This window comes from Lissotriton vulgaris, chromosome 12, assembly GCF_964263255.1.
Source record: "Lissotriton vulgaris chromosome 12, aLisVul1.2, whole genome shotgun sequence".
Classification (NCBI taxonomy): Eukaryota; Metazoa; Chordata; class Amphibia; order Caudata; family Salamandridae; genus Lissotriton; species Lissotriton vulgaris.
The window spans coordinates 112,680,595-112,700,553 of record NC_141700.1 but is presented as its reverse complement, the minus strand read 5'-3'; the positions used below and the strand labels follow the sequence as shown (position 1 = coordinate 112,700,553).

The window sequence follows — 19,959 nt, the reverse complement described above, 5'->3', positions numbered from 1 at the left end:
GCCTGAGCTGTAGTTAGAACAAAACCATACATACATGTGTGTAACCACTTTCTGGAGCACTACAGTGGAGTTACACCCTGTACTAGGAATGATATGCTGGCTTCGGGGTCCCACCATGGGCTAGCCTCCACCTTGGAGGCCTGAGTAGGAACCCGCATTACTCTGTCAGCTCCCCTGCATTCATTATCTTGTGGGAAGGCGAACTCAAAGCACATTGGGGCAAAGAAATAAGTCATCTGCAAATCTGTCCATCTCAGACACAACGAAAATACTTGAACTCTTTCCTCCCGGTCTAGGCCCGCCTGTTTTGTATGGCAGTTAGATAACACCGTGAGTTGGCTTCACAAAGCAGAGTAGGTGTGCATGCAGTCATGTTGCAGTCAATTGTGCAAACTGTGCATCAAAGGGTACATACCAACACAATCAGAAGATATGCACATTGGATATTCGGTTGTGTGCCTAGTCACCCCCATTGACCAGGTACACTTAATCCTTGGAACGCTTCAATCTTACAGGCGAGTAAACTGGGCAAGGCTGGGTACACTTCTGGTTGACAGCAGATGTTAGTTTGGGAGTCTGTCGCTGAGTGCTATGGCTCATGACTGGCAGGACAGTATCTGGGAATTAAAGTCCTTTTAAGCACCAACTCTGACAATCAGTATTGCCGGTGCGCCAACTACATGACCACTACTCCTCACTGGAGGGACTTCACTCCTATACGGTTTCTACACGTTACTCGCCATAGTGACTCTTCTACAAGTTGTCCTTACAGACCACTTCCCAAAGTCATAAGATGTCCCCAGGCTCCCCCTTTCACTGAGAAGAACAGACAATCTCCTGTCCTTCAGGAAAAGCCTTAAGACCTGGCTTTTTGGCCTTTAGTGTGTTTTGGTGTGCTCCGACTCCCTCTACAGATCTGTACAGCGCCGGGACACTCTGCTTCAGTAGTCGTGCGCTATATAAATCACCATCATCACAGAACAAAACAGATGCGTCAGAAAATAGCTTACAGAGCAAAAGATAAAGTTATTGGAGCATGAGGTAAGCAACCACAAACTCAGGTTTTCCTAAGGACCACTGGCTCTCACATCTAATTAATTTCAGTCTGGTGTATATAAAGGCACAAATTAGGAGGTGGCTGTGGGTAGGTTTATGTGAAGGAATGGCGGGGTATATAGACTGCAAGGTAGCCTGGTCGCTCTTCTACTGGTAAGATCTGGGTCAAACCGCTTCCTCCACACTCAAGAAAGACGGGAAAACAATCATGTTGTAAGGACAGCAAAGCAATCTGAAGACCACCCCCAGGATAGCAGCAGAATACATTCAACACAGCTTGACCTACCTAAGCATCAGCTTCCAGGCCGACAACCATACCATGACAGAAAGCATGTGGTAGACTTGAGGAGAACTGAGGTCTAATTTGCAAGAAACTGCAGCTTTTCAATAACCTTAACCCCCAGCTCTTGGTGAAAGAACGGCTTTTGGCAGAAATAATGTTTTCAGCCTTTCAAATTAAAATAAAGCAACATCTATGTGTACACTAGCATAACCCTTTCGACATTAGAATAGGCGCAGGATAATGGATTGGCCTTTTTTATGGTTCAATGGCAAATTCATCGTTACTTGTGTAGGGCCCAGAAGATTTTATTTTGGCAGAAATAAACGCAGACCAGTTACCATCAGCTTCAGAAAATGTCAAATGATGAGAAGCAAGCCCCTGGTGGCCAGCCTGTGCAATCAAGTAAAGGAGGGAATCCTCAAGCTCCTCTTCTGAGAAAATAAGCCAACCCCAGAAACCTTTGTCGCCCGGTTAATCAGGTCCAAGAAATAAATGCTGTTCCGCCAGTGCAGCTACAGTGATCACGTACCATATGGGCGACTGTGTTAAATAGGACCGTGGCAATGTCTGGGGCATAGCAGGCCAACCATGAACAGACCAAGAGTTACCTAAAAGTACACTTGTCACAAACGGTTTTTTAAGTGAAAAGGAGAGAGTGACTGCATGGAGTTGTTTATCTACGACAACTACTGCAGACAAACGGCCTGAGTACTTTAATGACCCTTCCACATGTGCCGCTAACACCTTTTTCGGAGAGGGCTTAGGTATACATCCTTTAGTGTGCACCAGTCACACACACAAAAATGAGGCTCGCTATTGGTGACCACCATTTTAAGTTGTCCAGAACCAGACACCATCCAAGGCCTCGGAATAAGGGTCTATCTACTGAGCCATAGTTGGAAAAAGGGATTCACTTCAGAGATGCGAACGCAGCAAATGTGACCTCTCGGCTAAAGAAAGTTACTTACTACTATAACGCTAGAACTTCTAGTTAAAACTGCCCTGTCACCCTGATGCACATCCCTAAATTGGTCCGTTGGCTGAAACACCTTACTGCATTCAATTGCACCCCGCTCATCTTAGATTCAGCCAAATCTCTCGGAATCACCCTGGACAAACACCGGGATATGAAAAATCATATTATCAAAGTGTGTACGGGAGCTAATCACTTGAATGACACACTCGGAAACATCAAACCATTCCTTCCACAAAAGGACTTCAAGCAGGTGGTACAAGCTCTGGTCCTGCTTAGACTGGACTATGGCAGCGCAACGCTCTGCGGCCTGCACAAATAGACCCTGGTATCACTAAGGGCATCACTGAACGCTGCGGCCAGACTGGTCACAGGCACCAAACGAAGTGAGCACATATCCCCAATCCTAAAATCTCTTAAATGGTTGCCTTATGAAGATCGAATTCAGTTAAAGATTGCCGTTCTAGCGCACAAAGCCCTGCATTTCAAAACTCCCAGGTGCCTTGTGCAAAAGCTTGAATTATCCTGTGGTGGGAGAGCATCAAGAAGTGCTATCACTCTCCTCGTGAAACCACTCATCTTATAAAAAAAAAAAAAAAAAAAAAAAAAAGAGAGAACCGCTCTCTGAGCCTTCTCCGGCGCTGCTCCAAGGATTTGGAACTCTCTTCCACCAGAAGTACGCAGAATCTCTTCTGCTTTCAAACTTTAAGCCAAAAGATTCCTAATGAACACATTTTTTACAAGATTTGGGCTTGGATCACTTGTTCGAAATCACTGTACCTACAACCATTGCAGAAACTATGTACGAACAGTGCTGCTGCACATTCATGAGGGGCATACTATGCAACAATACACATTGCAGAAATCCATATAATCTTCTAGCCCCTTTCAATGCTTTGCGACTACCACGCTCCCTCATATTTTCAAAGAAGGCATATTTACCCAAAGAATCTTGCAGCAAACATTTGCAAATATGCCTCTATAGTTGGTGTGAGTCACGACTACTAGGCCGTGGGAGTTCTACCTCTAATCTTGTTCACTAGCAATGAAGAGTAATTTCATCGAGCACTTAACACAGGCTGATGTGAACTAAGTTTCTAACCAGACATTCCATTGCAAGCAATAGTGTTCTACCCTCTCCTCAGAAGTGCCCCAACTCCTACCCTATGGAGAAAGGGTCTGCTGATACAGTACCATGTGAAGGCCGTCGTTGGCTGCCATATCTCCCGACCCTATGTGCGTCAGGTGCACAAAGTTCATGGGCTCCCCAATCATCGTCCGATCGATCCGCCGCCTCTTCTTTTTCTGCAAGAAAGCAGACACCAGTCAGGTGAGATTAGATCCGGCTAAACATGGAAAACACACATATGAAGCAAAAGGTAAACAGAGGAATGACGAGCAATTCTATGTACCACTCACAAGGTCTATGGTATAATGGTTTGCCTAGGACAACCATACTCCAAGGGTAAAACCAGTACAATGGACCCAATGTTATTTTAGCTGGTATGAGTGAGGATCATTTCACACAAACAAAACCTGGTTGTAAGGAACACATTGTAATCTTTGAAAAAATCTGTTAGACGTGTATTATAATTTACTCCTAGGTATGGCTCTGCTTAATTATCTAGTCATGCCCACCTATAAATGTTCCTCGTTGATAAAAAAAAAATGATCAACCATCCACAGCTGTTCTCACACCCACCAAAGAAAAATTGTGAGAATGGTCAGAAAGTGCCTCAAGTAAGCACCATCCATGGATCTACTGACTGGTTAGTACTCACCAGTTTGCTCGTTCCGTCAAACGGCACTTTCTTGACCAAAAAAAAAAAAAAAAGTGTGACCCAACTCTTAAGCTCATGTGAAGTGGTGAAAAAATTAAGTGTAAATGATGGTAACATCTATCAACCGCCTAAGCCCCAAAGTGTGAAAAGAAGTGAATTTATCTCCTGATTAAAAATAAGTTGTGATCAATTATCCCATGAGTGAGGATCATACCAGCACTTAACTGTCGACTCGTAAGAAAACATTTAAACAGGTTATTTATGTCCTGCTCAGTCTGGAAATAAGTAATCTCGTATGCTTTCCTTGGGAGAATCCTCCAGAGCCAGCCAGAGTGGAGGCACCCCGTGAGGATATCGCCGAATGTTGGGATGGTGCTAAATGGAAGGAGGTGTTTCATGGATTGGAGTAGCAATGAGAATGTAGAGTTCTTGTTTGCGACCATGGATGGGTACAGGCCAGGTACTTTTCCGGTTTTTCTCAGCACTGCCATTGTAAAATTTCCCCACAAGTACTGCTTACTTTACTACACAGCGCATCCTGAGAGGGCCTCTTCCTCCAACTTCGCAGGGTTTGACAGTTGAAATGAATCCCTATCTTAATGCAGTCTGCATGTTGCAAGGTGGACCTTGTGGTCAAGAGAACCGAAATGAACTCTCAGGATCTCACATTAGCAGCAATTTGGTTATGAAGGCCATCGACTAATGCGGACAGGGAAAGAGCAGGAAGGAGTAAATGGCTGCTGGTTGACCAGGAGTCTGAGAGAGGATGTGTGCCCAATATAACTACAGAAAGCAGAAAAAGATATGGTCTGGTAGAAAAGTTAATGGACTGAAAGAATGGGGTTGTCAGCTCAGAAGAGATTTCACTTAAGTCCTCCATTGCGCTTTCTGATTGAGAGCACGCAAAGAGGTGTTTCCAAACTATTTTCTGACTGGCGTCAACCTAGGCGAAGTCCGTACGACTCATTGTGATCTCAGATGTAAGCCAATAATGCACCTTAACAAAATCTTTATTTTAGGTATTTTTTTCTGGACGTAAAATTATTTACACAACTCTTCTCTCTTCGCGTGGGAGGCTGGGGCATCAGAAGTGAATATAGCACAGCTTCTGATTGCAAACCCATTCTTAAGGTTGGTTGGTTGGTTGGTTGAAAGCTTTATTCGCTATGCAAAGACATCTTACAAGCATAACATACATTATAAAAACAACATTACAAAAAGTACAGGTATGTCATACATTTTAGGAAGATAAAATTGTAGGGGTCGCCCTAGAATAAATTAGCTAAAAAGGGATTAAACCGAAATAGACAGTCTATTGCAACGAATCAACCAGGAACGTTTTTAAAATTTGGAGACACCGCAGACTATAAGAGGGGAGGTATCAGTCAATAAAATTCGGAGAGCCACCGCATGCATGCGTGCTCCCAGGCGTTTGAAGAGGGGTTTCAACCAGTATCTCCTTGGGTGAATATAGTCTGGACACTCAAAAAGTACATGTGCCACTGTCTCAGGCCTGGCTGGGCAACGTGCGCAAAAGGGAGATAAATGAGCATGGGACTTCCACTTAGATACAATTGCTCCTAGCGGAAGAGTGCCAACTCTAAACTTGAAGTAAAGGGCCCTATCCACTGGCATAGTAATTAAGTCCATGTAGGGTTCGTATAAAATCGCATCCTTTATTCTGAGGAACGCTGCAGTCGAATTGCAGTGATGTGGATTCCCAATTAGTTGGCAAGAGACCCAGTCCCAATATAGTTTTTTGAGGACTGCCTTAGGAGGAGCAGATCTTGTGGTCCAGCAATCTCCTAGGCCCAATTCTCCCAGAAGGTTTTTTGTGTCCCTCAGCCACTTGATCTTATTCCAGCCCCCCATATTCATTACTTCTGATAAGCCCTCGGCATAAGATTTTAGTTCCGGGACCCTCCATATGCGGGACCATAAAAGCAATGGGCGAAGACGGGCCTGGTCTTTAATACTTCTGCAGCCCAAGTCCAATAGTACTGGAATTGTAGGGGTGCTCAAGGGGAGACTTAGGAGGTCCTTCAGGAGCTTGTTTTCGGCCTTGGATAGGGAATCCAAATTGCAGTGACCCCATAGCTCCGCTCCATACAGGGCAGAAGTGACCCCCCTTGCCTTGTAGATCTCAATTACAGGCGCCACTGAGGATCTGGAGGATGCATGATATTCCTTAAGTAAGGCTCCCCCTACCCTTTTGTGACAGAACCATCTTATCGATGTGGGAAGACCAACTCATTTTGTCATTCAGGCGTAAACCCAAATAATCAAATTCCGACACTTTCTCCAGAGGGACCGAGTTCAGGGTAGGAGGACGACCTAATTTCCTTGGTGGACGTAGTATCAAATATTTCGTTTTTTCTACATTTATCACCAGCCCTCTGGTTACACAAAAGTCCTGAAAACGGGTCAATAACTTCTGTAGCCCCTGGAGGGTCTTTGAGATCAGCAGAGTGTCATCCGCGAACAACAATGTTGGGATCCGCACACCTCCCAGGCAGGGTGCGTCTGCAGGTTCCTGAAGCAGATGCTCGACCACACCATTTACATATAGGGAAAAGAGTGTGGGAGCTAACACGCAACCCTGTCTGTCACCCCTACAAACCGGGATCCTATCTGTTGTTTCGCCATTTCTCCCCCAACAAACCTTTGCAAAGTTGTTCATATGGAGTTTGGTGAGGAGAAACAGAATGTACGGGGGCAGGCCCAGTCCGTAGAGAACCCTCCAGAGTTCCTCCCTGGGAACTAGGTCAAAGGCAGTCTTCAAGTCGATGAAGGCCAAATAGAGACTGCCCTTGCCTGGTTCCACCGCCTTCCAGTACAGAAGTGTTAGCCTAAAGACCTGCTCAATTGTGCCTGTTCCTGAGCGAAAGCCTGCTTGGAAGTCCGATAGAACTTGGTTCTCATACACCCATTGAAGGATTCTCCCCAGGATAACTTTTCCGGCTACTTTTTGCGTAGAGTCAATCAGGCTTATTGGCCTATAATTCCCTGGGATGTCTCTACTACCCTTTTTGTAAATGGGGACTACTACTGCCCCTCTCCAAGACTCTGGGATCGGGCCGCCCTCCAAGATGGCATTTAAGAGGGCCGAGATCATAAGACCCCAGTCAGATGGGTAGGCCCGCAGTAAGTCCCCTGGGAGCCCATCCGGGCCAGCAGCTTTCAATGGGACCATGGTCTTAATGGCATTCTCAACCTCCTGCGGTGTAAACAAGCCAAGGGTGCTAGTCTCCATCAAAAAGGGGAATACAGCTGGCTCATTTAAGAGCCCTTCAATCGCTGAGTATAAGGCCCCGAAATGATGAAACCAGCTCTGGGGTGGGATAGTACAGGTCCTCAGTGTATCATCGGGTCTACTACGGGAACCTATCAATTTCCAAAAACCCCTGGCGTCTTTACCTTTGCTAGCAGCCAGCAAATCCGCCCAGAATTTCTCCTCCCATTCCTTCTTTGCTATCTGGATAGTCTTGGAGTAGGCCTTCCTAGCCTCCCTTGTCCTGACTTGGGATTTTGCTTTTACTGCCTCAACTAGGTTTTTTTTCGCCTTCCTACAGTTGTGGGTATACCAGCCCTCTCTTTTATTAGCCCTTTCTTTAGCCCCAATATGCCTCTGGGCACAGTGAACAGGTTTGTCAGGGCCCCAGTTAGGTCGCAAAATACTTCGCATACCTCCCCTGAGCCTCCATCAACTGTGCCTAAGTTGTGATGGGCTAGGGCCAGAAGTTGGGACACAGCCTCAAGTTTTTCGGCAGACAAGAGAAGCTTTGACCACTTCAGGCGCCTACCGCAAAGAGATACCTCCGACTCACCTAGGTCAACCGTGGGGCTAGATACAGGACCCCCGCTGATAACAGACCACCAGGGGGTTAGAGTGAGGGACAGCAAATTGTGGTCACTTTCGACTGAAGGTACTATTACCATATCCCTCACTGAGCTCCATAGACACACATCAAGCAAGATGTAATCGATTCTTGATGTGTGATTGGGCCTATTATATGTATGGACCACCCCCCTGTCCGAGCTAGTCCTTCCATTTAGAGCCCTCAAGCCATGCTCTATACTAAGGGCATTTAGCTGCAGTGCCACCTCTGACCACTTTTTGATCGGGGGCAGCTCTAGGACTGGGATCCCCCTCCTACCATCCTCCTCCTCATCCTGGTCCTGGGTAACATCCGAGCCCAAGGGTTCGAACGTACAGTTGACATCACCTGCAACCAGGGTGCAGGCTTTGTATGGAGTTGCCCCTAACAAGTCCTCCAACAGTGCGATTGTGGGAGACTGACTCCCCCCCCTTAGTGCCTCATGCATAGACATTGAATATATTCGAAACTACGCAACCCCTGGCATCCTTCAATGTGATGTTAAGTAAATCTGGGCTATTAGTCTTGGTTTCCACTACCCTACAATTTAGGGATGAAGCTACCCAGATAAGGAGACCCCCGAAGGTCGTCCCCTGCCCGAATCTGGGCAGACAGCTGGGATGGCATAAGCAGAGTACCCCGCCCTATGTACTGGCTCCCTACTCCATGTCTCCTGGAAAATGCATATGGAATACTCTTCCACTAATGCATTCCAGTCGGGCAATGTCAGTTTTCTGGCTATTCCAGCAACGTTCCAGCTGAAGACCTTCAAAACTTGGTCCGTCACAGCTGGAGCGCATGGGGAACCTATCTCTTGGCATGGAGCCACCCTGTCCGGGCATGGCACCGATTCCCTACGACCAATAGAAACCAGGTCCCCCGAAGGGTCCAAGGTAGCCGGTGGTATAGTTGTGGTTTTATTGAGGGTGGGAGAAATAGGTGACATTGCAGTGCCGTCTGGAAACTCGCCCAGTTCACCCCTATCCAGTCCTCCCGTTGCCTCGAGTCAGTAGCTCCCAAGGCCACAATTTTGACCCGACCACACGCTCTGAGGATGGAAAAAGGGCTCAAACATACTACGTATTCCACCAATAGCACCCTTGCTCGTTTCCCCCATAATAGGCCTAAAAATGGCGTGATTAGCAGCCCGCGGGTAAAAATAGGTCAGGTCCACTGCGCTAATTCCAGGTCCACCCACCGCATGATCTGGAGTACAGATCGAGCTGGCTACTCTGTTGTCCTGAAAGTTGATAATAACGCAGTCTCCCTCCAGCTGCTTCTTGCCCTTTCCAACCCAGCTCACCCTGCGGACACCAAGGATTAATCAGTCTACGCCCACAGGGAGTGGTTTATTTGTTTTTAGCCAGTGGAGGCTTTTATTTTTTAAGGCCTGGTGGGTCTCTAGTTGGTTATCTATCAAGGGTGGGACCTTGACCAGCACAACGACATAAGGATGGCAGTCCGGGGGGAGATCAGCATAGGGAATGCGAGACACTTTCTTCATGGCGGGTGCAGCCAAGGGAGGTAATGCCGAGTGACTTTTGACAGAATTAACTAACGGGGCTGCCCCGTCTCCCTTAGTCTTACCACTGTCAAAGGGAGATTGCTTAGGTTTAGAATTACACCCACCCACTGGAGCCTTTGGTTGCGTTGATTTCTTATGCACTATAGAGACCTTGCTGGGATTCCCTTGAATTGGAATAGAGTGTGAAGCGGGACCTGCTTTGGACATAGGTGGGGCAGTGGTGATAGGAGTTGGAGCCACACTTGGTGCTGTTAGGGAAACCGCCTTTGGCGGGACTAAATCCTGCACCGGAGCAGCAGCAACTGCTACTCCTTTTCCCAAACTGCGACGTGTGGGGTCCTCACTATTCCTAGTCTGATGTTTAATCAAAGTTTTGAGTGAAAAGAAATTGTCAAGAGTCGACTGCTCAAGACTATTTACTCTAGCCTCCACCCTCTTAATTTGGTCTATAAGTGGTCTCAGAGTGATTGAGCACATCAATGATTTGGTCCAGACAAACTGGGACTTGGATAGGAGGTGGCTTGTCGTTGGTAGCACGTCCCATTTCCTGGGACGGGGGCTCTCCCAACCCATCCAAGTGCTCAGGGCTCTGGCCATTACCTAATTTACACCCGTGGCCCTCAATCCTTGCTTCCTGGAGCGCTTAAAAAATATAGGATGGCTACCTTTACGTGTACTCACAACCCTTTTTCTCTTGACTTGTTTCGGAACACCCTGAAACACGCAAGGCAATGAGAGACCCTCAAGAGGAGCAAGCTTTGACGACGGGGAGTTTTGACTGGTAACAGGGGAAAGTAAAGGTACAACACACCCACCCACTGTCTCGTTACTAGCAACACCTGGTGTTAACTGTGCAACTAAATTCTCTAACCTGTCTATACTATCGCATATTTCAGACAACCGGGGATGCTCAGGCACTTCTATAATAAGTGGGGGTGGAGCCATAGTTGGGGGAGGTGACAAGGCTTTGGCCGCAGAGCCAAGGGAGGATCGTCTAGCTGGTAGGAGATTCCCGGAGAGGCGACGTTCTGTCATCGCGATCTCCTTCTCTATGACTGCCGCTACTCTAGTTATAAACCTATCCATAGTTCCTATCGTTGGATTCCCCCCGACCCCTTCGCCCCCAGCTCTGAGCAATTTCCCAGAGCGAGTGGACATGGTTGTATTTTTACCCTCTGGCAATGTCACAGTACCTTTCAGGGCCAGTGTAGATAAAGTTAAGGACCTGGCCCAGCCCAGCCCCTGACTGCCACAGACTGCCACAGACTGCCCGCCCTTTGCTCGGGCTTCGCTTGGCGTCCCGCTCGCGTCCCGCTACGCGTCTGTCAAGCCTTAAAAGGGGACGTTGCTAGCAGGGGGCGTGGTGTCCAGTGGGCGCGGCGGCAACTCCTGGCGCTGCGCTGAGCCTTCTGGTCAGTGTAGTTCCAGTCACTGACTGCTCCGCCTCCCGTGACCTCCTCGCTGTTCGTTCAGTGCCGGCTTGCCCCTCGCTGACTGCTCGAAGCGGCACCCGCGGAGCGGTGCGGCGAGCGGTTGGTAGAGTCAGCGGTAGCCCCTTGGGAGGGGGAAGATGAAGCCTCAGGGTCCACACGAAGTCTCCCACAGGTACGGTGTCCCATTCTTAAGGGAAAGTAACTGGTTTCTTTTGCAGCATTATTCACATGCTGTGCATTCCTTACTTAGGAGGTATTACTTCCCCAGTGGAGGAGGATGCGAGGGTGGAGTGAAACTCAACAAATATTTCAGTACTGATTTTCCCACTACTGCTTCTGTGTTTTCATATCTACACTCTACACAATAGATTTAGTGAATGTGTGTTTAGATGACCATGTTGCCGACATGCATTTCGCTTCTAACGCTTCACTGGACCAAAAATGTGCATTTGGTTCCATTTCAAGAGATTTGCCAACTAATACGACGCCTAAATAGTTTGTGCTATCCATCTGGTAATGGTTCCCTTAGTAACCACTGTCCCTAATGTTAGTGGTGTGCATACCTAAAAGAATTGTTTAGATTTTCGGGTGCCACTTTTTTTGGGCTAGAAAAACATTATTGCTCTTCTTACATCCATCATATTGCTCTTTCTGCTGAATTTGTTGGCTTTTGAGAAAAAAAGGGTGGCAACTGTACAATGTGACATCACAGAACCACTTTCGGTTCAAATTTTATATGCATTCTCATAATAACCAGGTCTTAAGACAGAAGTATGACTTCTGAAAGAGAGTGCCTGCGTCTAGCTCACATTCTTAAAGCGACAATAGAAATTAAAAATACAGTTTTAGAGTTAGCTGCTTTAATGAAGCTCTGTGAAGCTTCTCAAAAGACAATTTTCTCAGTCCTGCGAGCACTAGATTTAGATTCCATTGTGAAGAAGGTAGAACATTCGAAGGATACTCTTTGGTTCCTTTGGGAATATTTTGATAAGTGGAGTGGGATAAAAGCTTTTGTTTATTAAAACTTTTAATAGAAGCAGCAATAGATGTACCTTAAAGTGGCACAGCTAAGTATACAGCCGATTAAGAGTGTCAGAGACAGTGGCGGCTGCTTCAGTACAGGGGGATGGGGGATAAGGGGGGGGGGGGGGGGAGATTGGATAGCTTTCATTCGCAGCCACCGCTACCGCACCCCTTCTCCGTCCTCACTTTGCAGCACCAGAAGCACCCAAGCTCCCAACCAATCACGACACTGCATGTGCAGTGCCGTGATTGGTCTGAGCGGCCTGTTTGGCCGCACAGGCAGTCCAGGGGAGCCTCAGCATGTTCTCCACTGGGCTGCTAAATGTGCATGATTGTTTTTTTTTACACTGCTCAAATAGCAGTGGGGGGATGCCGCCACTGGTCAGATATCTCATCATTATAGCTTGATCTGTTAAACGCTGTTGCACGTGTACCTTTTAGTGCACCTGTTCCATTTTAAAGCATAGTACTTCTAATTAGATGTTGTACGTGCATCCTCTATAATGTTTAAGTGTTTCTTATTAAGAGTCTCATAAATTAATTCTTCTATTTCAAGTACCAAGGTGTCAATTTTAGATCCTAGACTCATTAAATATTTTCCCTCCTTTCGCTGTATAGGTCACTTTGCATTGGAATTTCACTTAACCTTGTGTCATCTGCATAAGATGAGAACGCCATATCTGATGTGTCCATTTGGATGTCACTAGAATTAGTACCATGTTGGAAACCTTAAATTTCTTTATAATTAGTGGAATCATTCATATCAACTAAAACGTGTGAGAAAATATTCGTACCAACCTCTTGATAATGGTCTCCCCTCCAACAGAGTAGTAATGCCTGGATCTAAAGCTTTTGCATTTTCTGTTCAAGGTTTCAAACAGATGTCCCCCACTGAAGAAAAAGCATGTGAACAACGCACTGCTTTAATTCCCACGTGTGCCATGTGGCCGCATGTCAATAACTCAGTTTTGTTGTGTTTTATTATTTCCACACTCTTGTTGTGAAGTTGACTTTGGGACGCCTATAGAGCTGGAAAGATCATCTTCACTGCTTCTAGCATGGCCCAGAGACTCCTTATTAGGAAGTGTCCAGGTGTAAACACAATCCCATGTATGATGCATCTGTTAGTGCGGCTTGGATTTCAAAAAATCGTTCTGTTAACATACTTTTCCACCTTTTTAATTATGTGCTGACCGCTTGTTAGAACCACTATATCCTCACAGTTCCGACAACGTCTGACCACCGACAGTTCAATACAGCAATGGTTGATCTCATAGGCAGCTTTGCACTCGGAATCAAATGCATGTATGGGGCCATCACACCCAACAACCTCATGACTATTCTCACCGTTGGACTCAGTTGTCTGGTAAAGTCAACTATGATCCCACAACTATTGCACCTTTATTATTTGCTTGGAAACCACCTATACGGTGTCTACTTCTGCCCCCAGGAATGACTTTCTTATCCCGGGAGTGGGGAGGATTTTCTCAAGTTTGCTGCAAATAACTACTCACGTCAGTATGTTCTATTTTTATTACTGGAATGTGTTCCGTTTCACCAGCTTGGTTGTCGAGGAAACTTTGCACATGGATGGCTTGCCTACTCCACCGCTGCTAGAGGTTTGCGAAACACTCATGGGTCACAAACCGGAGATGTCCAGTGTCCTGGATGCATGAAAGTAGGAGTCTTTTAACTCTACTATGGCTATGAAATCGTGTTGCTACAAGGTTTGTATAACCTCGAAATGGTTGTCTTTCAGAACCTTTGTATTTTGATAACTCTTGGTCGCAATATTAAATCTTGTTTTGGGATTCGAAAGCACACATAACACACTACTGGGTTTATCAGCTGCAGCATTACGTTCTCAGTTGAATTGCGTTTACCCATGGATGGTGTTCACGGTGGGTGGTGCTGAACGAGTGCTCACCCTCCCAAAAGGTCAGAATGCTGCAGGTTCCAATGCTTCATTATTTTCCTGCAGCCACTTAAATGCTTGAAGTGGTTATACCTAGGTATTCCGTCAACCCCAGGAATATGTACTCAACAAAAGGGTTTGTGGATTGAAATCACAATGGTGTGTTTTTGGTTGAGGGACTAACTAATGTATTCAAATCTCAGAGTTCTATCAAATCTAGCATAATTGGGAGTAACAAGGTCAACAAACGTTTCTATAAACTGTATATGAATAAAGCGAGTCAAAGAGTTTAACATTAAATAGAAGGCTAAAGCCCATATATGGAGTGGATAATGTGTCATTTATGGCCAACTACAGGTGTCCAGTCAAAAAGATGCACATTTTAATCAACGGGTAACAGGATTTTTAAAGGGTCATTTCTGATATATGAGTATTTGTGCCTGCTCCACTTTGAAAACATTAATGAAGAATGAATATGTGCATGAACATGTAAAGCGCTCCGATACCTTTGGGTCTAGCTACGGTTATATAAAACTCTAATAATAATGTCTATTATACTTTTTATATATGTTGTGAACATTTACTGACGTAAAGCGCTCTTACTCAGATGCTATGTATAGACTTGTTATATTTGATGTGAACAATTACTGTTGCAAAGCGCTCCAATACCTTCTGGTCTAAGCCAGCGCTGTATAAAACTCTCAAATAAATAAATAAATGCAAAAGGACACCCCAAAAATGTGCCACCCACAATGCACCGCGATAACTATTTAGAACTTTAAGGTGCTCACAGTAACGCCTTTAGAAATAGAGGCAATAACCGCGAAATGAAGAAAAAAAATTCTACAGTCTCTAGAACAGGGATTTCTTGCTACAAACCAATCACTGCCAAAGACGTTTGACTCCCACCCAAGCAGTCAACCAGAGCTCAAGACATTACCTCACTGAAAGAGAATCAGCGAGTACGGCTTGCAGGCGTACATGGAAACTATTCATGCACTACTGCAATATTTAGCATTGCCATTCGAAAATAAAACGAATCCTTTCCAATCAGGCTCAGACTCCACTCCAGCATGGTGTCGGTTACCGCTACACATCAAGACTGCCCCTAAAAGTAAAACATTTAAAAAACCAACACCGTGTATTTAATCCCAACATGTGAAATAGTAACCTATTCAAAAAACGATTACAGTCCGAGGTGCTTTAAATAAACATTTTAACAAACGTAATACATTAACACATCTCCAAGCAGCCATTTCTTCATGCGTTTAAGAAAAAAAAAGCAAATGGATGACAATGTTATCATTGATATTCTTTTGGCATATTGGCGATTGAGGGCCACCACGGGAAAACAAACGGGGTGGTAATTTACAAGAATTTGACTAGACAGCTGTGATTGGAAGAATTTTACATATCCTTGGTATCCCCAAAGAGGGTTCTGGGGTAACTTGGTAACCCCAAAGAGGGTTCTGAGTTACCCCAGAAGTGGCGAGGTGGCCATTTTTTTTTTTAGAAGGAGTTGAACCATTTGAGTTTCATATTTATTTCGTTTGGGTGAATGAGCACCAGCTCAGGTTTTCCTTGAACACTTTATAGTCTGAGCGTGAAATCCATGGCCTGTTATGGTTTCTTTAGCTGAAAAGAGCCGAAAAGAGTAAGATATTGTACCATCCAGGTGCTGACAAGGCCAAAACCTATTCTATTTGAAATGGAAAACTATAGTCACCTTGAATCAACTGGGAGAACGCCGGTCAGGGATTTGGCTACGAAAGTTCAAGTCGATTATTCATTGGACCTAGGCCCTGAAGAGATCAGTGCCCATGCTCAGTGTTTTCCTGCCGCATGACTAGTCCTGCGAATGGACAGATCCAGAACATGAGCATGGAGATGTTCACTCTTTACCGGGTGACTACCTCGGCTTGACCATCTCAGCAAACCAATACCCGGCCTTCAGTATCCAGAATATCCCATGGGGATGGAATCAGTGCTGGTGACCGAACTCTTGAAAGCCTTGTAGTGTAATTTGGACTTTAGAGTCTCACCGGCAGCAGTTTCTATGGGACAGTCCAATGTGCATATATGTGCATCACCCTCTGGGTTCCTTTTGCTGCAACTGTTTTGTGTGTGCGGGAGGCTTGAACTGCTAATGCACATGCTCTACTAGTTCAGTGACAGAAGATTGCACCTCTTTTGGCAGCACTAATCATGCCAGTGAGCGGGTCGTCAGACGTCTACACTCCAGATGTACACACTGCCGTAAAGTTATACCTCAATCCCGTTGTGGGTTAGTTTGTCCATTCCATCTTTATTTTGGTTTTCGCTAGTACCTGGTCATAGTGTTAAGCTCCTGAGGAAATTGGATAGGACAACTCCATGATGCTCACACCACTGCAAGACTGAGCTATTACTGACATTGTTAAAACTGTTTAGCATGCGTGAGTCAGGCATGCACTGCTGTTGATTGTAACACTTACACACGCAAGGCCTGTGTGAAGGATGCTTGACCGCAGAGTTTGCGGTCAGTCGGGGTGTCGGTGGGTGCACGTCTTCCTGGTGCCAAGAGTCTGTAACGGATTCCTGAGAAAACGTTTTCAGTTATAAAGGCCAAATTGACTGGTAGTGTCAATCCCTGTGTTTAAGGAGTCACCAAAACAGGCTGTAGACCAGCATTTGTCACCAATTGCAAACCAGCATTGGCAAAGCCAATAGGTCTGGGTTTAATCTGCTAATGCAGACAGCGTTGGTGTACTAGCAGGAGACCCAGGATAGGGAGCAAAGAGTACAATTGTTGCAAAGTAATCTCACGCGCTTTCAACACAGACTTCAGTGGAGGCCAAAGGATGTACCCGAAAAGCCAAGAACATTAGTTGAAAGATAAAGGCTGCACTGGGCTAAGCCACGACGACATTAAAATGTCTTAAGCAATGGGATGAAAGACTGACCGAGTAAAGCTAATGGTTGAAAGGAGGCGATTCAAAGACCTTTTTACCGTTTTTTTTAGCAGAAGGGTGGAGTCATAGCTTTCTTTACCCAGACCCAGAAAAGGCATGGTAAGGAATAGCACCTTCCTAGTCCACCTTCCCACCCCAGTATGACCAGAGACCTGCTTAGGAAGTAAACCCTTCCAAAACTAGGCTGAAATGTCAATAAAGGTGCCAACAGTGGAAGAAACCGTGGCATCTTACTAGCCCAGCATGCATCTTACTAGCCCAGCGTTCCTTCTGCCCATCCACTCACGAAGCAACATTCATTAGTTTATTCAGGTGCGAACTCCATATAGCGCCTTCAGTGTCTAGAGGCACTACAGGTCACACAGCACCAGCAGCGTTTAGATGCAGTGCAGGGTCGCATAGCGTACTCCGTGTTTAGATGCACTGCAAGTTCACATAGCACAGGCAGTGCTTAGATGCACTGCAGGGTCACATAGCACCTGCAGTGTTTAGATGCACTGCGGGGTCACATAGCACCTGCAGTGTTTAAATGCACTGCAGGTTCACATAGCACCGGCAGTGCTTAGATGCACTGCAGGGTCACATAGCGCCTCCAGTATTTAGATGCACTGCAGGGTCACATAGCACCTGCAGTGTTTAGATGCACTGCAGGGTCACATAGCACCTGCAGTGTTTAGATGCACTGCAGGGTCACATAGCACCTGCAGTGTTTAGATGCACTGCAGGGTCACATAGCACCTGCAGTGTTTAGATGCACTGCAGGGTCACATAGCACCGGCAGTGCTTAGATGCACTGCAGGGTCACATAGCACCAGCAGTGTTTAGATGCACTGCAGGGTCACATAGCACCGGCAGTGCTTAGATGCACTGCAGGGTCACATAGCACCGGCAGTGCTTAAATGCACTGCAGGGTCACACAACGCCTGTGGCACTTAGATGCGCCGCAGGGTCACACAGCACCTGCAGTGTTTAGATGCACTGCGTGTTCTTGGAGTATGGAGCAGTGAGCTTTCATACCCCCTACACAGAGTGCGGTGCCCTGCTCCCTTTTAATCCTAGTTATAACGATTTGCACCTTTGCCCTATACTTTTTACTTGAAAAAATGTCTAGAATTTACAAAATGCAGAGGGAGCAAGCCCTTCTCCAATGCGGTCAGATAACTAGTTAGTAAGAGCCCCTATCCCACATGTTTCACAAGTGTCCTAACTTCCTCATAGTGAATCTTTTCAGTTTGCACAGTCACACGCTCTCGGGTGTGCCACAATGTTCCACGGCGGGGCCCATAAACTTCTGCAGCCACTTGGAACAGTAGCAAGCCCTTGTTTGCAGAAACTGTATGAGATGTACGTTTAAAAATACGTTTTACTACGTGCTTCGGGAGACCAGCCCTCGTCTTCAGCACCGCCCGGGCTCGCGTTTTTGAAACAACTTCCTCTGGGCCTCTTCGGCCGGATGTTTTGCAAGAACTAGGCCTCAAGAGCTTTAAAAAGTAACTGTGTTTGTTTAGAACTTAAGACATTGGTAGAGCACACAGACTTTCAAAAATAATTCGGGTGTGACTCCGAGTGTGCAGGTACAATACAATACAACACTGCACTTCGCAGAAAGTCCAAATCCATTCTTTTCTGACATGTCACTAAAGTTCGAAAAGCTACAAAAAAATAAATATCTTGGACGCACAGACCTTTACGTGTGAGGTTTGGTGAACAGGGACACAGATTGCAGACTACATTTTCAAAATCACTTGTGGATATACGCGGGTCAGGGTTGCTTTTATTCATTTCAGGTTGGCATTTTACCAATCCAAAGCTGTAATAAGAAGCCTGGAGGGGTAAAACGCTTTGGGCATTTTACAGCTCTGCATGGATGGCACTGTGCTAATCCTATGCTTAAAGACTTTGATAGAAAAGCAGACATTTGAGGTGAGCAGATTTAGAGTGTCGCTGGTGTTGAGGGTGCTCTATACAGGAGCTGCTTTTCACCTAAACTTGAGAACTACCCAGAGTGCTCTGCTTCTTTTTTTGCATACCTTATGCGTTGCTGCATGCCTGAAAGGGTTTTGTTTTGACTTGTACTGGGTGCTCCCTTGTGTCTGGACAAAGCTATACCTCTCTGAAGAGCTCTAATGAGAGCAAAACACGTGTTAGGGGTTGCTTTTATTCATTTCAGGTTGGCTTGGATGGTATTTTAGTGGTACTGGAGTGGTAAAAGGCTTTGGCAATTTTGCAGCTCAGCATTGATAGTACTGTGCTAATCCTAAACTTTAACACTTTGCTGTAAAAATGGCAAAAGACTTAATCCCTTTCTATCGCGGCATGGGTGGCACTGTGCTAATCCTACGCTTAAAAACTTTGATAGAAAAGCAGACATTTTAGGTGAGCAAATTTAGGGCGTCGCTGGTGTTGAGAGTGCTCTATACTGGAGCTGCTTTCCACCTAAACTTGAGAACTACCCAGAGTTCTCGGATATATATATCTCACTGAAAAAACCATAGGTTTCACACCAGTTATAGTTAGGTGGAAATTTTACTCGCATAAAACCATTGAAATTCCCACGTTATAGTTAGTTGGACTCACTATAACTTGCGCGTGCAATGCACTGCTGATGACGTCACATATTACATCACTCATGACATGGTCAGTGACATCACTCAAGACATCACTGATGACATCTCAAATGACATCACTGATGACAACATCCTTGTGACAAAGTGGCAGACCTCCTATCAGCATAAAATAACCTTTGACACACATTCAAAAATAGAAACTAACATTTTCTTAAAAAAGGAGAAACCAATACCAATTACAACAACTTATTAGGTAATTCCAACATCTACATACACATCCACTCATTCACCAACAGTTCTATATAGTCACTCATGCATGTACTTCATCATATGTACTCATACACCTATACATCCTGTTACACACTAATACTCATCCATATAGTTACTCACACACAAATTCACACATGCAAATAAACTATCAAAAAAACCATTTACTTGATTATACTGCTATATACACACACCACTACACATACTTCTACAGAAACGGAAACATATTTACTCTCTTAAACAATCAATTATAAAAACACATACTCACTAACCCACCCATACAATCATCCACCCATACAGTCTTGCA

The 19,959-nt window shown here is 45.5% G+C and overlaps 1 protein-coding gene across 1 annotated transcript in view; it reads right to left on the bottom strand.

Annotated features, from left to right (window-relative positions):
* Positions 1-19,959, bottom strand: part of CDC42SE1 (CDC42 small effector 1) — a 110,321-nt gene that overhangs the window by 10,002 nt on the left and 80,360 nt on the right. Inside the window, exon 3 of the mRNA XM_086947435.1 lies at positions 3,507-3,617. Within this exon, the coding sequence (XP_086803561.1) occupies positions 3,507-3,617 (111 nt within the window). The remainder of the gene's footprint in view (positions 1-3,506; positions 3,618-19,959) is intronic.